General features: G+C 41.3%; 1 protein-coding gene and 1 long non-coding RNA gene across 4 annotated transcripts in view; one reads left to right on the top strand and one right to left on the bottom strand.

Annotated features, from left to right (window-relative positions):
• Window positions 1-23,532, bottom strand: part of LOC105286696 (serine/threonine-protein phosphatase 4 regulatory subunit 1) — a 110,531-nt gene extending 86,999 nt beyond the window's left edge. The window contains exons 1-3 of one of the 3 annotated variants that reach the window (XM_026973107.1): window positions 23,495-23,532; window positions 23,366-23,410; window positions 1,691-1,856 (exon numbers count right to left, since the gene is read on the bottom strand). In XM_026973107.1, coding sequence (XP_026828908.1) covers window positions 1,691-1,856; window positions 23,366-23,410; window positions 23,495-23,501 — 218 coding nt within the window. In that variant the 5' untranslated portion in view covers window positions 23,502-23,532. Of the gene's footprint in view, window positions 1-1,690; window positions 1,857-8,704; window positions 9,078-17,332; window positions 17,732-23,365; window positions 23,411-23,494 lie in introns of those variants that run through there. The other 2 variants (XM_026973098.1, XM_026973111.1) reach the window with 2 other exon arrangements.
• Window positions 10,272-11,807, top strand: LOC105286697. The gene is made up of 2 exons (XR_895296.3): window positions 10,272-10,483; window positions 10,618-11,807. It is a non-coding gene; the product is annotated as an uncharacterized LOC105286697 (long non-coding RNA).
• Window positions 23,533-24,957: the final 1,425 nt, after the last annotated feature.

Raw genomic sequence — 24,957 nt, 5'->3', positions numbered from 1 at the left:
TGGCGTTTAACGTTAAGCGACGCGAATAAAGATCAAAGTGTCAGAAAGATATGTTCAAACACTGAAATGCTTCCAGGATGAAGATACGCCGCGGGGCTTAATATTAGCTCGCTTTACCGTGTATTCATTTTTACGTGGAAAAATGTGTTTAATATTGTTAGTTTTTTGCGATACACGTGGCCACGTGCAGTTTTTTCTCGTTCATCGGAAACGGAGCAGCTCGTACCGGAAGAAACTTCCGCAGTAATTACATAGTTACACGTGGAATCCTACGATGTGGAAGCGCGTAATTCGCGCATGTCGTCCCTAATCGTGAGTCGGAATCGGAAACCGTTCAAGCACGTGAGCAGTTACGAAACACGCCTTTAATTACACGCAATGAGGTATTGCAGCATTTGATGACATGCAACTACGATTCGCAACAAATATCTCGATTTGATTGACTCAAGACCAAATCATTCTCACTCAATCAGTTTACACTGAAAAGTATGTTATCAAAACTATGACATATGTATTTACAAATATAACATACAAAAGCTCATCATCATGCTCATTCAACATATATTGCAATAATACGACATACAAAATATCGTTTAGGAAAACCGACTTTTTGCTGTCGACATTTACAGTTTTCCCATGTCATGTCTTCGAGGTTCTAACGCTAACGTTCTCGATGACCTCGTGCTTGCGAGTTTAGGGGCAATATACTTGCTTGAAAGCTCGCTCATCCGAGACGCATCCGAGTGGCTCGAACGAGAGAACGAAGACAAATGAAGAAAACGAGGCAGTGAGAAAGGGGGAGAGAGATAGATAGGGGAAGGGACGGCATAAAGGATACCGCAAAGACGAGGCAAGGGGACGGTCGCACGCGCGTACGGGAAAGAGAGCGAAAGAGGCCGGATGACGTTGACCTCAAACGAGGCGCCCGACGGTTGAAACGGTGCAGGAAGGGAGGACGCGACGCCGCGCGCCGCGACGCTGACGCACCGCGTATATTTGGCCAGCCTGCGCTCGCAACGTCCGAATCGCGCATAGCAGCCTCTTCTTCTCATAGCGGGGTAATACGTCGAGTGAGTTCTGTCCGCATGATATGAGCCGGCGGAAGAATACGAGAGTACGAAACTAAGAATAAACATTTCGGAAAATTTCGGCGAGGGAATTTGCGACGTACGCTGCAAACATAGCGTTACGCTCTCTTTTACGTCTCCAGCCTCCGAGCTGAGAACTTCCAAAAGAGCTACTGAACCATTGCGCTATCGAGTGCATCGCTATAAATGTTTGATTAGAGCGATGAGGGGGAATTATTCAATCTGTAGTCGTGAGATTGAACCAGGATCGCAGAATGAAGCGCAAAATAACGACGGGCAAAGCGAAAAGATACAAATGCATTTGTTTGCATAGCGACACTTCGACGCAATCTGTGCTATGCGCGTTTGGACTGATTGATAGCGAGCACGATGTAGACACATCATCGTACTCTCGCGAGCTTACCATGCGAACGTCACGATCGCTGAGAGGAAGCTCCGCATGTTTCTCTGTTTTCAGCTTGGTTATTATACGGCCAACACTTGCATTTTTCCGTATATATCGTAAAGGGTTTGCCAAAGCGAACAAAACGGGATCACAGGACGTAGATGACGCCCTTTCGAGAGACAGAGAGACAGATAACAAACAGCTGAGTGCTACTCACCGATTGAAGCTCGTCTCGGACGTGGCGTGTTGCTGCAGCCTGCTGATTTGAAAGAGCTGTTCGTCTCCTCCGCCTTCGTCACCCCCGCCTCCCGCACCATCCCAAACTTCGGGCCTGGATTTCTCATTACTGTCATTGACCTCTTCATCGTCCTCGGCTTCCATTACTGCACATACAATAAATCCAGAGTTATTAAACTCACGTCGCGAGGTATCTTATCGAGTGCAGATGGAGATGGGGAATTATTATCACATTCAGCGAATTGAAGAGACTTGCGAAACTTTTATACGGATCAACTGTAAGCGTCTTCTTATTGGCGTAAGCAATCAAAAACATCTTATAATACGCGCATATTAGCTGCATTAAATTCGTCATTGATTGGTTGCTTGACATATTCAGGAATAAAAATGGTGTATAATCCCAGCGAGTGCCGTAAAGACGCAAAAGTAGCTTCAACACTTAGTCGCCACAGCGTAAACACATTAATTAGCGTATGACACACTTTTCCTACGTTCGTAAAATTCAAAGTCAAACCCTTGGTAAAATGATATCCTTTCCATTTTTGGAAAGGAGAGATTTCAAGATAATTCTTCCAAAAAGGTAGAATAATCCGTCAGCAGGACGATTTCGTTTGTTACAAATCGACTGCGTTAACCCCAGAAGAATGACCGAATCGATCGTAGACAGATCGTGAGCTTTCCGCCTGTAATTCGATTTCTTTTTGTCCGCCACAAAGTCACTGGCAGCAGGGAGGGTCAGCGAATGTAACGAGTACGATGGCAGCGACAGGTGGTGCGATAGCAGTGAAGAAACGATTCAAAGGAGAAGATATCACGGACATCCCCAAGACTTTGAACAAACTCGCCCCTACTTAAATCTCCGGATTTCCTTGCTATTGGATTTTCACAGATAGCTTTAATAAGTGGACACATCCGCCCACAATATCATAGTACAATTTAATTTTAATTATTTTGAAGCTTTATTATCATTGTATGCTGTATAGAAAATAATAATAAAAATAAGAAAAGAAAAATGCATTTTATGCTGTTCCTATTTTTATCGTTGAAATATTTATTAATTATAAATTGAAGATAATTTCGACAAGTTTATATCTCAACGGTATAAATATAATATAAAGTAGAAAAAAGTTAGTTCTCTCTATGTATATTACTTCCGATAATAACGCAACAGTATAAAGAAATTCATTAAAACAATAAATACATTAAAATAAAATATTCATAAATAAGATTTCTTAAATTATATAAATCTCAATTTCTAATCATTTCATCTGCATCGTATTGTAATGATTTTTTATTTGTATTGTTAGTAATTTGTATTGTGAAGGGACACAAATCAAACATTTCTTAAATGACAAATAATTCTAAAATTTACTCCGTAAAAGAAATCTTACATTCTATACATCTCATCGAAATATAAATTATTCTCATAGAATATAGAGTAATAAATAGAGGAACAAATCTCTTCCTTCTTCTATGTATAAATTACAAAACGAGAAGGTGGAACAAAAATAGCGTAAATCACCACGGTAAATCGTTGACATAAAAGAGAGAAGAAAATGCAAAGAAAAAGAAAGCAAATCCAATAAAAGAGACCGAAAGGGAAATGGCAAATGTATCGATTTCTCATCGGAAATTTTTATCCGTCCGATTCCAGGTTCTTTTTTATCGCGAGGCTCGATCAGATCGATTGCTGGCTTTTCTACCTTAGGACGAGTATTCACCCTCTTTGGAATTACTTTCTTCGTCCTCCCATGCGTTCTCCAGCGTACTCATCCTCTCCATGCTCGAATGTTATCGACCAGAAGATAGAAATTGAATCCAAAAATTTATGTAAGTTTAACGCGTCGTATATACAAACACATTTGTGATTTTCAAATAATTTCTAAATGATTGTATTAATCTTTTATCCGTTAGATACACTGTCAGATTTTATTAAACAAACATTTGCTTTTAATAATGTTTCAACACGCAAAGTTAAAACACGTTACTCCATAATAACCCATAAAAATAACGCACGTCATTATCATGAATAATTAACGTAGTTTCGAGTACACACTTCATGTACTGAAATACTGTAAAAAATTGTCATTTTCCCATGAAACCGCGCAGTCAGCGTAGAAAATCGAAACCTTGTGCTATCTCTCTCCCTCCCCCCTTTTCCTTTCTCTCTCTAGATTTCCCTCTCTCTTGCGACCTTCAGAAAGTTCTCTCCCCTTTGCTCCATTCGTATTAGGCGCCACGATTGGGCACCAAATGACGGCGACCACGACTATGAAGGGTGCTGCTACCAGAGGGATGAAGATCGCGGAGGGTAAGGAAAGGGGAAATGACTAGAGCAAGAGAGAGTTTGTGTACGAAAGAAAAAGAGAGAGAGAGAAAGAGAGGAAGAAAGAGCATCAGGGAAAAGGGGATGAACGAAAGGGAACGAGAAAGACGGCGAATGTGTGGAGAGAGCAGAGGGGCGTGGCAAGATGAATGATCGCAAGACGCGGGAGTATTGATCTCGGGAACTGTACTCTCTCTCCACGGCGGAGTCCCTATCTTTCTCTTTCTCTCTCCTCCGCTCCTCTCTTCTTCGTATATACGGTATATCTCCCCTTGGTCGCCCGCCGCGGTCTCCTCTCTTCCGCTCTCGCTTCGTCCGTTCTATCTCGAATTCTCTCTCCTGCGTCTCTTTCTCCCGAGGCTTCGCACCCCTGTACCGGGGGTTAGGTGCTACGGCGGTTGGGTTCAGGGTCATGCGTGCACTCCTTCCCTCCCTCCCTCCCTCTCTATCTCTCTCGCTTTCTCATTCGCCTCTATCTCGGTTCTTTCCGTCCGTTCTTCCTTCCTTCCTCCGGCGAGGGAGAGGTCGTCCCCGTCTGGATCGAAGTCGAAGAACCTCAAGAAGACCCTTCTCTCGCACCTCGATATATCCTCCCCTCTCCCTGCCGACTACCTACTAGTTTCACGACCACGAGATCTACGACACCTTCGTTCAATGCGCAGTACATTCTTTAGTCACTCATTAAGCGGTTTTACATAAACTACGTAGTAGAAAAAGTAGCTTATTCTACACTGAGAAAAATGGTTTGATTGTATCAACAAGATGTATATGATAGAATGCATTTTGGTTAAACCAAGCAGAATTTCTAGTTATCACGATAGGACTAGATATTTTATAACGTTTGATAGACTGTACTATAATCTGATAATTCCTAAAGGAATTCTGATTCGTCCATTTTCCAACAAACAGACTGGTGGAACCTATCAGATTTCTAATGCAACCAGACTTTTTTCAGTGTACCTACTGGATGCAGAAGAAATATCGAAAAACATTTTACTGGTACGAGCGTTAATGTAGACGTTCATACTCATGTTGCAATAAATCTTGTTAATATTGTTACGATTAGGAATAATTTTCGTCACAAAATGATTCATAAATTTTAAGAACAACTCTAATTTTGTACTATAAAACGATTATTAAATCTTGAAGTAGTAATCATATAGAAATATTGTTATCATTACTAATTACATATAATCGTTTGCTACATAAATAATTATATATTCTTCCATGAGTATGTCGAAATCTACAATACTACTAATTTTCGGTCAAATTCTGGATTTTCTAGACATTTTTCCAGGAATAGATTGCATTCTTTAATTAATGGGAATATGTACGTGCAATTCAAAGAAAACTTGACAATGCATTACCGTGAATACTATTATTATTACAGCGAAAATACCGCCATACATTATTTTTTACAAAGCATCGCCGCGTATTGTGAATCATTACAAGAAGAGTTAATATGGTTACTGCTATTCGTTGTTAATAATAACCGAAACACAGGGTACACGCAGAATGAGTCTGACAAACGTGACAGTCCCACGAAAAGTAATTACTGCCCTCTTATTCCACAGTTATTACGATGAAACGGCATCCGAAAGGAAGCCATCCACCTTTTCATTATTTTTATAAAACGTAAAAACGCTCAAGGATGTAGATTAATATTTTCTTCGTAGTTGGTTGCTTTGTAATGGAGATGGTATTTTATCGAACCGGTGATTACCATTTTAATTACAATCTTGTCATGTTACGCGACGCGAGCAATGATAGGACTTGTATTTCCCGTTCTGTGAGTAAGCTTTCATAAATGTATCACAAGTTTTCAGTAATTTAATTAAATAGAATTCGAGATTAACATAATTCCAAAGTGTTTAATTTGCCATGCTACAGGTATAATCTTATTATTAATAGCACAGATAAAAATTGGTTTGTAGTTAAAATACATTAGAATGTATCTAAGCTCGTCATAAATTATATTCCATTTAACATAGATACACACTTTTAATCTCAATGTTTGCTTAAACAACATTTGCACAGTGACCAATTCCAAACAAAAATAAAAATCTGCCTTTGTTAAATTACATCAAAATTTGTCTGCGCCATATGTTGCGGCATTATTGCGACGTTTACAAGTAAATCGAACATATTCGCGGAGAAATTGTTATAATATCCAAAGAAAGTAGCTTAGCATTATGTTACAATGTAGGCATTTCTTCCTCGCATGATTCATGATTACCCGAGAGGAGGCATATAATCAGGAAGTACGCGGCAAATATTTCCCTTCTGCGGCAGCACACGAAACCTGATGGGTGTCGCCACAATGTATCGTAATGACAGGTGGGTACCAAGCCCGAAATAATCATAGGTTAAACGAAGAACGAACAGTTGGCGGGCGAAAGTCTCTTCTCGCGAAGAGTAGAATGCTCCTCGCTGTTAACTTCGCATTCGAAGAGCGACGTGAGCTCGTACATATACGAGGTATCGATAGCGGCGAAGTATCGTGTCGGCGAAAGGGCATTTATTATTCAGACGACGTAGCGTACTCTCTTTCTCTTTCCCTGTATCGACAAATGATAAAACAAAGTCGCTGCTGCTGCTACACTCGCGGATATCGACTCTAAGTCGTCATCGACAATGAGCCCGTGCCGGCTTGCATCAATTTAGAAAAGAAGGTTTTTAGACCGTGGCGCTGAATGATTTATTCACACATCACAGCAAGCCTCGTTGGTTATACAGTATTGGCTGTACGATAGGCGTTTGATGTCCTTACATTAACAGTACATAGGAGACAAACGTATATTTTACGAGGTGCGTAAAGATAGGTATGACGTATAGGTATGGGATGTATGGGACACGCGTTCAGGGGTAGTTTTCTTCGAGTGTAAGAACAACTTTTCGCGCGAGTAATGTACGAGTCACAGGCGAATTCCGCGTACGACAAGAATTATGCTAATTGAGACAAGTCCGTGAGTGGTCTCATTTATGCAATATTAATGGCATTCTGACGATAAAGCCGTGACGTCAATCATCGCCAGCTGGTTCATCGAATTTCACGATGATGTCTGTATTATAATACTATCCCTATATACAGATACGTTCAATCTTTTTTAAATCGGAAACATATTGCGCTGCGAGAAAAATGGGTTAAAATGCGAGAAAAACCTGAAATAACATGCATTGATTTTTCGACAAAATAACAGAAAGGGGACTGTAAGTAAACATGATCTCGTATAAATGTTTGACTATCATCAAAGAAAACATGGGTAAATGCAAAAAGATCCGACACTGACTCTTAAATCTTAATCATTAATTATAAATCCTAACTTCTTTAGTAAAAGTAAGATAATGTTAATTGTAATAATGTAATAAAAAATAAAAAATCTTAAATTCAATTGCGGCATATCGTCAAAAACAACGACACACTAAATCATAAATTAACATTCATATTTATAGTTATACAAATTATTTAGCGTGTTAGAAACCCCATGTACAGATTCTGTTTTTTTTTGTCCGCTTTGACGATTTCACATGTGCGTTCTCTATTTTATTTGATATATGTTTTGTGAAATGCAAGTCATTATGGACATTGACAAGTAACTTATGTGTATTATCTTTCTTGTCAATTTTAAGATACATAAAAATCATAATGATATTTTCCAACAAAAACGATGAAATTCAAGTTCAATCATAAAAAGAGGCACTCTCTTCTGTGTCGAGCTGTGTGACCACGAAATATTTCACAGCGGCTCTTCTCTCTTTTTCTCTCGCAGAAACTTTTCGCGAGATTCTCAATAAAAAAAAGACAAGGGTAAGAGGATGTTTTTTTTCCGCGAAGCATCGGGGATCCGCGCGGTGCGCGGAATTTCTGCGTGGGACTGCCGTGCTCTCCCACCGCGTCCTCCCGATCCCTCGTGTACCACCCAACGTCGTCGGCATGGACGAAGGCAGCAGGGCGAAGGACGAAAGGAAGAAGAAAAGTGTAAGGAAGGCGCGCGGAGATAGATCAATAACAAACCATTATGGACCCTCCGGGACTGCGAAGCGAACGTCAACGACGATTCGACGCGTGTTTCTCTTTCGTAACGTTCGACTTTACTCCAGGGTGTCTCACCCCACTAATTACATAACTTATTTTCTCTAAAGATTCATTCTTCAAAGGACGGAGTAAAAACAGAAACTATTTAATTAGGTAATTAATAATAAACAAGGAGAGGTGATTAAATTTACGATGAAAGAATGATTCATAGTTTGATGGTCGCTTTCATAATTTTCTAATTTGTATCAAACAATGATAAATCTGCTTTTTCGCTTATTTTGCATTAAATTGGCTCAACATCGTGATTGATTCTGTACTTTATTTAATAATAATCTTGCTTTATTATTAAAAGAGGTACAGATATTACGGAGTCAATTCTCCTGAAAATCAGTTTATCTCGGTCTTTCAATTCTTAAAAGATATGATAGCCATGGCAGGATTTGATATATAAATTATCCATTAATATCGTCATAAAAGAATGAAAGTTATTCGACCGTCATTACGAGTATCGACACCGCTGTTCCGCGAAACAGGTAATCAATCGTGACTTTTAGACGAGATTACGATCCGTTCGCAGAATTGTCAGTTTACAATTATCGTAACTATATCCAAGTAAAAGCGAAAGGTCTTACTACAAATGAACGATCTCCGCTTTCGTGGCGAGGGTAGTGCCAAAAGAGTTTCTTCAGATATATCCACATAACGGCGAGCTCGGAGCACACTATGAAACAATATACGCCGTATTTCGGCAGGGGCGCGCACTCAAATATCACGCACACATCACATTTTCGGCGAATCAATTCGCACGCATCTCGCACGACGAGGATCACACATTCAAGCCGGAGTACAATCCGGAGCGATCACTTTAGCCGACGAAGAGCGGTGACGTGATAACTGTACACGCAAAATTCCATCGAAGGTCGTACGATCAATGACATTTAAAATCTACTTGCAGAGGTGCCCCAGTTCCCTAATGAGGAGAACTTGTTGATCGTTGACGGTAAATTTATGAAGAAACTCGTTCTGCCACTTTCCCCACCAGTCGTCAACGAAATCGGCGTTTCGTGGAAGGTGTCGGGGAAACCGGATGTTGGAACGAGCATTCGAGGCCGGCATTTTCCGACATCATTTGGCCGAAACGGCCATGCGTGGGCCGACTAGACACATCTCGTCGCTTTTCATCATGCCTCGCAGCACTCGCAAGGACAGCCAGGCCCGAAGATTTCTCGTTTCTTCCAGAGTGCCACTCCGAAATATTCCGTTCGCGCCGGTATTTTCGACGAATCTTTCTACGTCGTCAGCCGGTGTCAGCCATACTGAACTGCAATTTTCCTTCACGAATGCCGCCCGTAAACTCGAAACACGTTCCGACTGAATGGTCCTCGTCCTCGAGCCTCCGCTTGTCTGGAATCGTTACAGACGGTGGAATCTACTGTTGGCATGTTCGTGAACCTTGCACCGTGGTTTTTCCAGCGCGCAACGCGACGGTGGAAGCCGGCCTTTCCAATACGCATGATTTAACCCGAGATCACGCGTCATTGCCGTCACTATCATTCGTCATCGGAATTCTTGCTGCGTGCTATCCAGCGCAGCGTTTTTCCACTCATCTGCGAACGCACTCGTCCCGATTACGAGTGCGTTTGCCGGTCGAATTGCCATCAACACTTGATTCGAGCTTCGGTACCGCCACAGAGATCAAATTTACGAGGATGAGGACACTCGACCACACGGCAGGAGGAGAAAAAAAAGGAAGAATCCCATGATCGTCGCACTTCTCGCGCGCACTTTGCCGATTTTCACAACTCGATCCTGCCTTCTCTGCGGGCGATTCGTCATCGCGAGACCGGACGATGACGACGATGGCGACGACGGCGAAGATGACGACAGTCCGGACATTTTGCGGTACAGAAGAACACGACCCTGCCGGCTAATAAAACCGCTTTTAACGTGACGATCCGACGTACACGCCGGGTTCTTGCCGGCTCCACCAAAGGTACGATCGCTCTCTGCGTGTCGATGCCCCCCACCGCACCCCCTTCCTGCCCCGCCGTATTCAGCCCCCCGCCGCCTTCAGGGGCGGATAGCGGCGACGCAGAGCGCCGTCGCCGTCGTCTCGATCCCACGGGGGCGCCACTGAACAGCACCGACGCCGACGCCGACGCCCGCGACCGCGACCGATCGATAGCCGCGACCGACGGCGAAGAGGAGGACGACCACGACGACGTAGAACTCCCGAGCAGCACTTCCCGTATTCCCGAACTCGAGGGACCAGGTCTCGAAGCGTTATCTCGAGAATTAAGAGATAACGGAATACGGATACGATTAGGGGGCAATCTGACGAGCCTTGCCAGTGCTCCAGAATTTCGCCAGAAAGAATCGCACGTGGAATCGAGCGCGGAGAACTCGGTTCCGTACGTCTTTCTTCGTGGGAAATCTTGCAACTTTTACGTGTATCGCGGAAACGAGATAGCGAGATATCTGTAATACTGTGACATTATTTAAAATGAATGGGCATTAAGAGCATATTTCTCTTTCGGATTTTCAGCAATCTGTCTCAATCGTGCTACACCCATTAGTCCGCCTGAAGTGAAAATTTACCAATACATCGGAGCATCATTCATTTTCACGCGGAAAGATCTCGCACGGAAACGTCTAAGCCTGACTTCGGGGATTAAACCGGAGTTTTAGCGCTGTGCAGTGAGTCTCCGAGAAGGGCTTCCTTCTCATATCTACTCTGTATTCGGCGTTATATGCTCCGCGAGTAACGCGAACCGGATAAAGGAAGTAGGGGAGAACATGTAGAAGGAGACGGAAGGAGGAGGAAAGGAGGAAGTTAAGGGAGCGCGAAAATGCGAGTGCGTGCGTGCATACGGAACCAAAGAGAGCGTACTACAAGACCGAGAGGCCGGTGCGAGTGTAGCCGAGGAGGATAAAGAAAGAAAGAGGGAGAGATAGAGAGAGAAAGAGAGCAGTAGATAAGAAAAGTCATCACGGTCACTGCGCGTGCCGCACTATGCCGTCATTCATTGATTGCATCGTACATGGAGAGCGCACGGTGCTGTCGTACGCTCTACGCCGTTAATGTTTGCCGGATAGCGGAGCGAGCGAGCGCGAAAGAGATAGAAACGGCGTGGAGCAAGCGAGAGAAAGAGAGAGCCGACCACTCAGACGGGCGAGACGAAAGAGAAACGGAAGAGCCGGATAAGGGAGAGAGAGAGAGAGAGAGAGAGACGGCGGAGGGCGAAAAGTATGAGGAAAGTACATTCGCTCGCAATTACGTACGTTTCTCGTTCGTTCGGTTCTTCTTCCCGCCCTTTCCCGCTCCCGTTTTTTTTTTCATCGCGCTCGCTCACATTTCTCACGTGCTTTCGTCATGATGATTAGCTGTACATACACTAGTATGAACAATAACGATAATTAAGCAGAAAGATTATATCAGATTTAGTAATGACGGGACGATATTGTACCAATCGTGTTCACGCTGCTCTAATAGTCGACTTTATAACCATTTTCATGAGTAAAATATCAAAATATTTACATTATAAATATTCTCAACAAAAATACTGTATTCCATAAAAATATAAAAATAAAAACTATTTTACAAAATTAAATGTATGTGATACGATGTGAAAATAATTCTGTGCGAAAAAGAAATAAAAAAAATATGCTTGTTGTTGCGTAACGACGCAACATCCAAAGTTTAAGATAAGAGGAAGAAAGACGGCAAAAAAGCCAGAGAGAGAAAGAGAGAATTGGGAGATAAGTCATTATGGTCAATGTGCGTGGCCACGTCACACACGCCAGACAGTCAGTCATTCATTGATAGTATCACAGTATAGTCTGAGCGTACACGTTGCGCAGCTCGCGGCACGGTACGCACGTAAGCTCGCGTGGTAGTCACGGGCAGAAAGAGACGTGACGACTACACAACGTGTGCGAACGGGAGGGAGGTACACGAACGAAGACAAAAGAGAAAGTACTTTGTATGTACGGCAAGAATGAATACCGTGCCATATAGTGGGTGCCACGATACGTCCCAAGTGTTTTATTGATATAGTAAGAGGAGTTAATGCAAGAGGGAAGGAGTAAAGATATGGGAAACACGGGTTGAAAAGACGTATATACGATAAATAGTGCTCCGAAACTTTCGAAACCTGTCAAATGCGATAAACAATATTGTCGTTGTTATTATCATTAGCGCAATATAGTATTTAGCATGCACGACTTTATGCTTGGGTAAATATTAATTCAAAAGCAGAGGATGTAAGTTGAGCAATTTCGATGCGCATATCAACACGCGTGCACAAAGAACGAACGGAAAAAAGTAAAAAAATGGCGATTTATGCGACTCACATTATTCACGATGTGTGAACTCGTGAAATTATATCCGTGGAACAAAAATATCTCTACTGTGAAAGTTCCTGTTAATTCATTTCCATCTAGTGGCTTATAATTAGAGAATTATATCTCTAGCGTATACATTCCGGTATCTATTTTTAAATTGCCACACTATGTTTAGCGCATTACAACTTTGTTGATGGCAAGCGCAAGTTTGCCTGGGTTTCTGTGAATTTATTATTACAGTACGATGTATAAAACACCGCAGAAATGATTAAAAAAATAATAATTACCATTTCAAACTGATTGTTTTCCGAAGTAATTTTATATATACAAATATGTTTGTATAAATTATTAATATCAAGTTTAAAATATAAATACAATAAAATGCTTATTTTATTGTTATTTATGTAATATATTATACATGTGCGTTACAATATAGTATAATAATGCAGAATAAAATAATACATAGGTACAATGTGTAAACTATACAAATCATGATAAAAGAAACAAAATGGCTTAAAGAAGATGAAAATTTTCATTACAGTACTTTTACAGTACAGAAAATTTTCATTAAGTACTTTTAATCGTGCTGACAAAGTTCGCACCCGATAACCAACGAGCGGCTGGTTGTTCGGTTAAAAGGCGGATGAAAACGCAGGCGAAGACGAGTCAGGAGAAATGTTGCTCTAATTAAGCGACGTAAGTTTATTAAACCCGGGTTTAAAATAGCGGACGACGCATTATCCAGGAATGTAAGGGCAGTCCGTTTTATTACCGGTCGAGCCCTAAGATTAACTCGTACGGACCATTTTGCTCGAGTCTTGGAGAATCGTTTATGCTACTCGCCAGAAGCAATGTACTCTCATTGATGAGTCGGGAAACGACGCAAAATCGATGCACGAGCCTGTCTTTCGTGTGAAAGGTGAAAAATTAGAACTGAACGATCGATCGCGGCCACGGCGGGCGCCGTTATTCGGCGACGTAAGATGGACGTATATACCCGCGGGAAAATGGGGGTAGAGCCTAAGAAACGATCGATTACCAGTCGTGTCTGAAATTAGGTTGACCGAAGAACCACTAGAAATATTGGAGCAGAGACCCTGCAAGCGTGAAAGGCGAACCGCGATAGAAATAGTTCGACACACATGGTCAAATACTTCAAACGAGAGAAACATTATCGAGATACTGCGCGTTGGTGTTCAATGAAATCGTCCCTAATCTCATTGATATTTTCATTGACATCTTTGATGCAGATCGGCTTGAATATCATTGATGTAAATGCTTACTCCAAACAATTATTAAAGGAAAGCTTACTCAAAAATAGTAGCCCTAAATACAAGCATCTATTCTGTAAGACAAATATACTACAAATTGCATTCTTTCAAGAACTTGAGATCAATTTTTTCTGAACGAAATTATCAGGATGTTCATGACTTTTCAGACATGATAATTAAAATAATTGTCCCTCGTGAATCAGCGACGTCCAAATTTTCTCAAGAGCAATGGAAACAAAAAGTTTGCAGCCTCTTGTCCTAATTTTTCCGAAGCACCTTTTCAGAACGATAAAAGGCAAGCGAATATTGCGCCCGCCACTAGTTATATACGCTTCGAGTATCGAGCCCCGAATCGACGTTGACGATACGACGTCGAGAGGTATCAACGTGGAAGCTGCGACCGCGAGGGTCAGGATTAAATATAACCGTGGCTCGGGCTATTTATAAAGATTAACTTGTTGGCGAGATAACGAAGGAGGAGATGGAGACAACGGCGCTAAATTGTCGCAACAATTGCGCGGGAACCGGCGGATTCCGGAGCGACCGTTCCTCATGCCGCTTTGAGCTTCGACCTCGTTCTCGTCTCAGGCATCATTGATTGTTCATACGCCGAGCGAAAACAAGTGATCATTATGTATCATACCGATCAAATATTATTATTAATAATATACAAGTTTTGATTATTTATTGATTTGTTCAATATTTAATCCTGCCCATGGCGCGAATATCTGTCATCATTGTTACGATTCTTCAAGAATATCGATATTCAACAACAAAACTATTACCTTTCATGTTGTTTTGAGAAATGAGTCGATGCTAAATATTTTCCATTTACCGTCACGCTCTTATTAGCATTACTTAACGAAGAATTTGGTTATATTTGTATTATTACGTATAATATATTGCTTGATACCTCGAAGAGGTGCAGTCTTATTATTAATACGTGCATAATTGCAATCTGATTCCGTCGTAGTGGAATGTGTGTAATTTTCGAAAGTTGCAAATGTATAAAATATCAATCAAACAATACATGGGGATTAAAAAAAAAAGAGAAATATTCGTCGATAAGTGCTGGTTTCTCGATGTTAACGCGTTATTGCTCGGAAAATACACGATAGCGAAGAGGAGCGCGATAACGGAAGTTCACGTCACCTGGAGAGCGCATTCGTTGTTCCGTGGCGGCACGCGGGAGTGTAGGAATTTTATTTACACTACGCATTCATGCACGTGGAACGTACGCGGCGTACAGACATAGGGACTCATGTGCACGTTTCGAAAAAGACGGACAGAATGTCAGACTCGTCCATTCAGGAGAGTCGGTTGCGTTTGTGCGCAATGCCTAGTCAACTGACTAACCTGAAAGTAGGAAAGCAGGCAACAGAGGATCATGGATGTGTAATTTTAACTTTAATCTATATATAATATGTTTATCAAAATTATTTGGAAAATATATAAAAAATATTTAATATATAACAGTCTATACAACTTGCATCTAAACTGTGAAATGCATATACAATTTTCTATACTCATAAGGAATATATATATGTATTTTTATTTAATATTCTTATTTAGTTTTGGAGCACCTTAGTCAAAAGCATAATAGATATCTTACTGCACTTTCTTTTATATATTAGTATATTCATATGCGTGAGAAACAAAAAGAAAGAGGGAAGTAGAGACGAGGGAAATAAAGATACGCTGCGACGTATCTCACCGTTATCTTGTTCCTCCCTGAGAGCACCTGATAACACACCAGTCATACACGCGCCCGTGTTCACGTGTTCACGTTTTATTCAAATTAGAATGAACCGTGTGCCCGTTTGTTCTTTCCTTCGAGATTTGATTAATAAAATCGACCGTTCTCCGAAATCTAATTAATATTATTATCTATCAGCTCGAATCTCAACGTCGTTCTTTTAGAGTAAAAAAAATAAAAAAAAATAAAATAAAATGCATTTTGCATCAAGTTAAAATAAAAATTAACAAGATCTATAAAAATATTATGAATTGATGGTTAAATTGGCGGAATCGGGGCTAGAATTGGTAGGTAGAAAAAATTGTGGCATATCGTAAATTACTCACGAGAGAAAGCTGCCAGTACCCCATGGGATTTACGCGGCTCGACGGTTTTAGTCCGATAAATGTCGAGGCGCACCTTTGATCCGGCGTCCGCTTTGAAGCGCAAGCGAACGACCGAATGTTCGAAGGTGGGGACCACCTCGGTTTCATAGGGCGGTTGTCCCAGTGCCCTTGTATGCGATGGAAAATTAGTGAGATTGTTTTTTTTTCTCTCCTTCTTTCCCCTGCCACCGAAAAAAGGAGGAAATAGCTACAGTAACGATGGATTTTCATCGAACGTGGCACCAAGGCTGTATGAGAGAGAAAGAGAGCGAGAAATAACGGAATAGTAGGGGGCTGGAGAGTGCAGAGGGTGCGTTTACATCAAGCTTTTCCGTTTCCGGAATATCCATCGATCTCTCTGTCAGCGGTCCTCGTAACCCAATCAAAACTTTCCCCTTCGAGGCTTACCTATCCCATTCCCGCCGATCAGATGAAGTACGTCGCGTATCTAGTACGCGGTTTCGGAATACTTCGCAAAGATCTTCGCGAAATCTCAAATTCTATGAATTTGTAATGACCGATGGAAATGTCACCCAGTAAATGCAGAGGTTGACAACTTGGAACTCCTGGCGAATTTGCTTCCATTTTATTTCGTAAGGCAAAACCGGCGCACTTTGCACAGAAAACGCAAGCTTATAGTTTATTCATTTTTCATTTACTTTCCTCGTGTTAAAAAAAATAGTTTTTCAATGTTTTTATACTAATTAAATTTCAATTTTCATAAATAAGATTTATAAGATAAATAAGAAGAAGACTAAGATTTATCTTAGAGTATTTGCAAGCTCAACGTTTGTAATTATTGCGAGTTTAAAAATTGTGACGGCTTTCCACTAATAATCTACTAATTTATTTAAAGATTTATTTATTTGACTTCAAAAGTACTTTCCTTCCTTTTTTATAATCTTATAATATAATGCACTAACATATGAAACAATTATATGTATGACTGTTATCAATTAGTGCTCGTAATATCATCTATATTATGATAGATAATATCGTCCCACAATGTTATCGCCTTTTTCTAACGATTCAACTCTGGTAAAACGCTATATACGCGCTTGATTCCGTAACACAATGGCGGAAATGCCATCTATAACATAATCGATCATCTCGTTCTCGATCAACACGCGACTGCCCGTAATTACCTTTCTCGTGAGCATATTCGCGAAACACGTTTCGCCTCTTTTCCAACCGCGCATTTGAAATTTCTTTCGAATCGTCACTTTACTTTGCCGGTAGCAAATACTTGAAAGCCCATCGTTCTTATTTCATCAATAAGAAGAGCGTCGAAAATCATACTGATAAATTTGGACTTCGAATGAGACCATTCGAGGGCTTTTCTTTTTAGTCTAGTACTGATTAAAATCTTCGCGTAGCCGTTCTTAAAATTCTTACTTGTCTTTCCCATCATCATTGCCATGCATTGCCGCCAAATTTAATCGTGCACGCGGCAATGCAGTTACGCCGTTGCCAATGTCCCTTCCCGATGCTCATGATCCACAGAATGCATATTTTGGTACTCACGCAATAGACTGATTTCATTGCGAACACGCTCAAGCTCAAGGTTGTCACGTTCGTCGATGTTCTTCTCGCACTGTAGGACTTCCTTCTCTCGTTTATCCTCGCGGGAAGCGTCTCTAAAGTGGCCTTCGCCAACATCTTCTGCATCTTGTTCACGTGACGGGTTACTTTCCATTAAGTGAATGAAATGCATAACCTTTTCTTCCGCCGTGGACAGCCCACGACCCTTCAAATAATCTAGGAGCCAAGTCACACCGTAGGAATTGGAATCCGACATCGCGTCGTGAAATGTTCGTCACTATATAAAAGTATAAAAGTCGCAAAACTCGTCGTTCACGCACCACACAACAACGTTTGCGCTCTTAATTGTTCGTCGCTATTATATGCTAAAATAATTATTTTAAAATATATTTTTTGTGCAGAAAATTGTGATTTTAAATCTAACGTATACTGCGCTAGATGTATATATTTTTGTTGAAATACACTGATAGATGCGTGATAAGGACAAGTAAACAACAGACCTCCGAACGGCAGCCACGCGCGGCTTCGTCGTCTTTTGAAAACGCGGAAAAATCTTTACTCTGATCCGATTTCGTTCGATCCAATTCGATTTGATCCCAAACGAGCATCCAAAAATATAAATTTTATTAAAGTATAATATATATTAATTATCGGATTTAGACATGGTGTCCGATACGGAATCTGATACGGATTCAGGCAAAACGCGTCTTCTCGCCGTGATGCTTACTCGCCGCTGACTCGCACTCGTCTCTCGATCGTTTGTTATTTTCGACAGCTGTTTTGAAAAGACAATATCAGGCCGCACGTTTACATGTCCTTGTCACGTATCTATCACGTGTATTTAATCAAAAATATATACATCTAGCGCAGTATACGTTAGATTCAAAATCACAATGTCCTACACATATATTTTTCAATAATTACGTGAAACAACTGTGAATTTAGTCGTCATAATGTTATCAATGTATAAAGAAAAAAATTTTTTATACATAAAAAGATTCGACGACGCAAGCTGTGATAATCTTATGCTAACTCTTTCAAAACTATTCTTCACGGGAAATCCGTACGATTTTCTCGGTATTATGGACGACTCCAGACAATGACATCGGCACAATTCCTAAACGGGTGCTGCTGGAAACGAACAGAAGGAAAGACGCGTTGTCATCGGTGATATCGCGTTCTTCCTGGAGATCGGTTCGCGACAGAACGCGGAAGCGTTCTTCCAGAAAGGATGCTGTTCGCTCACCGATTGTCATCGCTCTCGTCCATCCGATCGCGGATTGTATCATTTCTTGTCCCGTGGCTTTTCTTACGATGAAGGAATTTACTCCAAGGAACAAGATGCCTTGCACGAGAAGAAGCAAGACCTACCTAACCACCGATCAAATTTCGATGGATTTCTAATTAAGTCAGTGATGAAAATGAAAAACACATCCTCCTGATTTGTCACGATGTAGAACGAACATCTCAGATAAAATACCTAAATATCTCAAAATTATCTCACAATTTCTTTCATCCAACAACAGAACTGATTCATTTGCATCACGCAAATCATTCAAATTAATTGATCTTATAATTTCTAAAACGGGATGACCATATATGTACATATATGGCTAATATAATTAGAGAAAGGCTCTAAAAGGAAACGCTGAGGCTGGCGATCAAAGAGAAATCATTGACGACCAACATATAGTAAAACAATGATAAAATAACTGGACCGGGAAAGAAGAGAGAACGCGGAAAAAGAGGATGCAGGAAGTACTGGAAGATCGAAAGGGGATGGACGTGAGCCGAAGCTTACGCGTGGTCTCCTTGCTCGTTAGTCACGGCTTCGTCTTTATGAATGGGTTCGCTCTCGTGGCTTTACGAGAAATCGTACTATCTTCACTACCAACGGCTTCTATCCTTTCTCTCCCTCCCACCCTCCGTAACAGGGTATCGGGCAGCGTCCTCCTTCGGAGGCTCGTGTCGCACTATTACAGTCAGAATGGAAGACGGCCGCGAATCGATATTTCTCACAGGCTCGTCGGACCCGGCTGCTCTCGAGAGAACGAATTCAGGATACATCATTGCATCTCACGACAAACCGGGCGAGGAGAAACAAGGGTTGCATGAAATTGAAATATGCCGTGAAATAATATGTTAATTAAATAACGGACACGATACTAAATCAACTTTGATTTAGTTTATACAGCATATTTCCTACCTTCGTATTTCCTACAATTCTATGGCGAAATCTGCTGATTTCTGCATTAATATAGTATCATGCTTAGTTTTGTAATGTTTTATCAGTCAATTCGAACAGTTAATACTAAATTTACAAGAGGAAGAGATAATCAAGATGATTATTAGTACATCGCTGTGTATCTTCTCCTACAGAAATCTCTTAGATCGAATTTTTCGATTCGCAATCAATGTTTGAATCGAAATCAAGAGCGCAAAGAAAAACAAACAAGAGAAAAATTGCTCAGGGACGAATCGGCATGACGCAGGTACGTAAGGATTAATGCAGAATTTGCTAAAATAAATATAAAATGTTCATCGTCCGCTCTCTTCGAGGTCTGTTGAGACTTGCGCGTTCTCTACAGACATTCTCGAGAAGACGTAGAAAGGATGATCCTGAGAGAAAGAGAGGAATACGTTGGCGAAGAGAAACGAAGAAGCGGGTAGAAGGCTCCGATCGCAGGAGACGAGGGAGAGATTGGAATAGTATTCGAGGAATGTCATGTAATAATCGGCCGCCATTCGATCGCTCGTTTTGACGATAGGCGGCGCCATCTCTCAGCTCGGCTGAGCTTGACTCGGCTCGGTTCGACCGACAGCGGGCTAGATGTTGACATGTTCTAATTTTTATCTAGAAAATCATTGAAAATCATTCCTATTTACCGAGAGTTCAGAAGCAACACCACACCTATGCGTATACACATTCCATTTAATTGATAGAACTTGCATAATGCAATGAAATTTGCAAATCTCCTAATATCTCTAGAAATTATTGAAGTTACTCAGCTTTTGATAAAGCCATATTATACATTTAAAGTTATTGCTGTAAATATTTATTAATATTGATGGAAACTGGCTAGTATCATAGCTTTTATCAGTTTTACCTTTGAAAAGAAAGAGGAATTTAATTAGCTTCAACTTTAATGTACGTTTGGTTTTCGAAGAAACTACAATTAATTTGCGTCTTCTTTTTCCTTCATTTATGTTGAAGAAATAGTTTCTGGGAAGGTTAGAACAGGTGCTGTCTACAACGAGCTACCGGGAGATGCCAGGAGAAATGAATAAAAGGCGAGGGGAAAAACGAAGTACGCAAACGCGTCGCGAAGTTCGTCGTCTCGAAAGGGTGGCAGAGTCCGGTTTTGCGATTCGATGGGATATCTACTTCGCATACTTAGCTAGTCTCGAATGCGAATTTAATAAGGTGAATAAATCATTTTAATGTAACGCGCCCATACGTTGGTATGGGAAGGGCGACGGCCGACGAAAGAATAGAAAAGACTGACAATGTACGGGAAAAGAAGAGGGAAAAAAGAGAGAGAGAGAGAGAAAGGAAGAGGGAAGAAAACTGGTATTTTTGCGTTCGAGCACGTCAAGGGGTGCGTTTCGTGTTGCAATCATAAAAGCCGAGGTAACCCCCCCTGGCTGCGTCTAGACGACGGCGTGGTCTTCCTATCAAAAACAGACCACCGAACCGAAAAGGCTGAAAGGGCAAGGAACTTCACGCAATGCCAAGAAATTAAAGTTTCTTTATACATCCGCCTATACTCGTTCTATATCCCGTACTTCCTCCCTCCCTAGGTCTGTCGTCCCTCTTATCCATCCTCGTGTCCGGTCGGATAAAGTCGACCTTACGCGGCGGAAAGAAAGATACCCTATTCGAGACATCTGAAAGAGCGGTTTATAAAAACTTTATGAATTATGTGGAGAAATGGCAGGCAAATAAGATTATTCGCAGAAACGAGACAATTTAAACAATTCTGCGTCCGTCATCGTCATCAAAAATAACGACTGATTTGTACTGAATCGCGATTTTTTATCTACTGTACTGTACGATCTGTAATTCGTCTCTTCGTTCTCGAAAATATTTTGTTTTTCAGCCGAAACGGCCTAAAATTCAATAAATCAATAGTCCGTGCAACTGCCTATTCCTCCCAAATAAACAAATTTATTTTAATCTTCGTTACAAGATACACGCGAGTGGTAAAGGAAGAACGAATTGGTCGCGATTGATAGCAAGGATGTTGTCGGACAGATGAAAAAGAAAACTCATCGATGCCCGAGAAACGTGTCTAATGCACTAGCTGTCACAGCCAGTCACCAGATAATTTGCATAATCGCGATCGATTACCGGCAGTTACCATGGCTTCCATGGTCATTGCCGCGTGGCATCAAGCAGTCTCGGCATCGCGGACTCGAAAAACCGCCATAAATTTCTATCGGGGTGTCGAACTGGATTCTCTCCGCGCTCGAGCATCAGAAAGTTGCTGTTCCGAATACTTTCTTCTATCTAGAAGAACACGCTTAGAAATATAAGCTGAGCGGGGCTGATAAACGGTCTCTGGAATGTAAGATAAAGGCAGCCGTAGGACCAGCTTGGTTGCCAGCGACAGAGAAGACATCCGCTGGAATGACGGAGGAACGGAGGAGGAAGATTAAAGATAAACATGTGCGCGTGAGCGTAACAAATTGCAGTAACCGTCTTTCATTATATTAATTACGTAATTGCGAGAGATTAATTATACTACGTTCGCGTTATTTGTAAAAGCGCTTTCACGAGATTGGCTCGTGCATTTTCGACGTGTTTTTTTTTACAAGTGTAAAAAACCGTAATTATTGGGCGATTTCCTGGGCGATCACAGGGAGAACCGACAACCTGGTACGGTCCTACTTACGACAGATGGCACTCGCAAATAGATGATAGAAGAGGAACCCGAGATCAGTAACCCCGATAGGGGAAGGAACCGTGAACCGCGTGCGCGCTAACTGCGCCGTTTTCTTTAATCTTCCGAGATGCCGCCACTCTTCGTGACTCCGATCCGCGCTTCTACGTCTCGAGTACGTCGTATTTCAGACAGCAACCGACTATTATCACGCGCATTCACTTACGATAGTATCCACATGTACTATGAGTGGTCACTTTTAATTCTATCTCTGCTCCTACCTACAAATTCTGTTCGATAATGCTGCCGAGTTGGAACATTCTACCAATATATCTCAAAAATATATTAATTATATTTAAGATGTCTCAGAATTCTCCCTTATCGATCAAGCGCAATAGTGCGTCACGATTACGTTCACGATGCGTAGAACGGCTACCTTAAGAAGTGACATTTTTATTGTTTGAAAAATGATGAAAATTCCCGTGCGAATCGCGATTTTCTCTCGAACGATGCTTCCTCGTATTTGTTCTGCCTGGCATAACAATACGACGACACATACGCGTTGCGAACGCATGTCCTTTCTCTTTCCTTTTCTCTCTTTTGTCGGCGCTCCTCTTCCTTTTTTCCTCTCGCGCCGCAGCCGAGATAAACACGGTGCGCGGCGTGGCGCCCCCTCACGGATCGACAGAACCGCCCGTGAGATCGCAGAGCGCGGTCCTCGCGTGCGGTGAGACATTCCGGTCGTTCGTCCGAGAGTAGTCACCTCTGCGTGACACTCGTCCAACTCATGAGCCTCAGAATTCTCGCGATGCGTACTGCGACGCGTCCGGTCCCGCGCGATAACGACGCAGCGACCTAACCTCGAAACCCGCAACGAGGGCTCGCGCTGCGACGTCGCCGCGCCGCGATCTTTCCGCGTGCGACGTGTCAGTCGGCACACACGCCGCGCACGTACGCGCGTACGCCCGCACGTACGAGACCCTTCAACATCACGGAGGCACGTATTCCAACAGCACGATCGCCGAGTCACGAAGCCGAATCGAGCCGAACGGACGGAGCTATGGTGATCGCGCGCGTGCGACGACATTAACCGCTATCGTAAAATAAATGCGTCTGCGTTTGGGGTACTCACCCTCGTCCAGGTCGTCTATATCGTCTGTCTGGATGTAGGATATATCTGAAACCCACAAACGTCGCCGATTAGCAGGAAAATCTCTGTGTTTTCAGAGAAGTCTCGTCCCATCCACAGTCACTCACTCACCCGCCATCTTGTAACAAACTGCGGCGCGCTCGCGCGGCTACGCTCTCAACTTACCGCGAATCGATATATATCATGATTGCGATTCTCGCATCGGACGTCGAACATCGATAGCGTGATATTTGATTGTTTTTATGCCATGTTTATATTCGTTGATTCTCCTTCCGAGTTTCCGATAAAAAGATGTTTCTTTAACAAACCCGGAGATGCGTCTTTTTGTTATTCAATTCAAATTTGCGTTATTAATAATGCTATTAAGAACAGTACCTTATCTTATCTGAAATAGATCTGCATGATTTTTGCAAATGGATTTTTCGGCCGTTATCACGATTCCTGTTTGGTTATTATCCTCGAATAAAGGATTAATCCTCTTTTGAAGGATTCGATGTTGTTTTCACAATCACATTATCAATGTTACTCGCAACTACAGCCAATGCTAATTATTATCTCCGAAATTGCAGATGATTTGTAAGGTGGATAGGACACTCACGACTCACGACTCATGACACGTCCATTCCACTCCGCGATCGCGAGAACACTGACTGTTCCCAAGTGTCGTTATTCTCGTTTAACTGAGCACTTCCAGGAAACCATGACGGCACTGCTTCTTATTTTTATGCTGATTTTTTCACACGAAATGCGACACAGCACTCTCCTTCTTCCATTGTCTTCCGATAAAAATGAAAATCTAATTGCAAAATTTATTTCTTACTTCGACATTAGTTATTGCAAAGTGCTACGATTTTAAAAATATTTTTGTTGGATTATATTTTATTATATTTTTGTTGCATTCTCAAAGAGAGAAAAGTAAATTAAGGTATCAAGATAAAATGAAAAACGTGAAAAAAACCAAGTTAGATCGCAGTTTTAATGCTCATAGATTATTCAAATATTTATCATATATGTAATATGATGTTATATGGAGAAATCATACCAAACAATAGCATTGTACGTAGCCATTATCCTTTGCAAACCAAGATGTTGCTGTTCATTCAGAATTAAGAAATTAATATAAATAAATAATTAGAGTGAGTACGAAATTAATCAATTTTTCTAGTAAATCCTTTATGATAAGTAATTAACTTAGGAATTAACCTCTTAACGCACGATTTAGCTACTAATTTTTGGTATTGTAGAAAATGACAAATGATAACAAAGAAAATAGAATTAAACATTCCTGAGCCGTTCGTTTCCTGGCATCTATATACGTAAATAACTTTAATGTAATTATTCTTCATGAGTTAACACGAGTCCGTGTATCATGGTAACATAATATAAAGCACTGAATATAAAGAGTTAATTAACTCGAGCTTGCGTTAAGGGGTTAAATATTTTTCGATATTTATTTCGTTTCGTTTCTCCTTATGTATAATATTTGTCTGCACAACATAAAGTCCCCTTAAACTTTCACGCAACAGAAATAGAATTTTTTAATAAAAACGAATTGTAGCAGTAATATCGCTTAA

This window comes from Ooceraea biroi, chromosome 1, assembly GCF_003672135.1.
Source record: "Ooceraea biroi isolate clonal line C1 chromosome 1, Obir_v5.4, whole genome shotgun sequence".
Lineage (NCBI taxonomy): Eukaryota > Metazoa > Arthropoda > Insecta > Hymenoptera > Formicidae > Ooceraea > Ooceraea biroi.
This window is presented reverse-complemented; position numbering and strand designations above follow the sequence as displayed.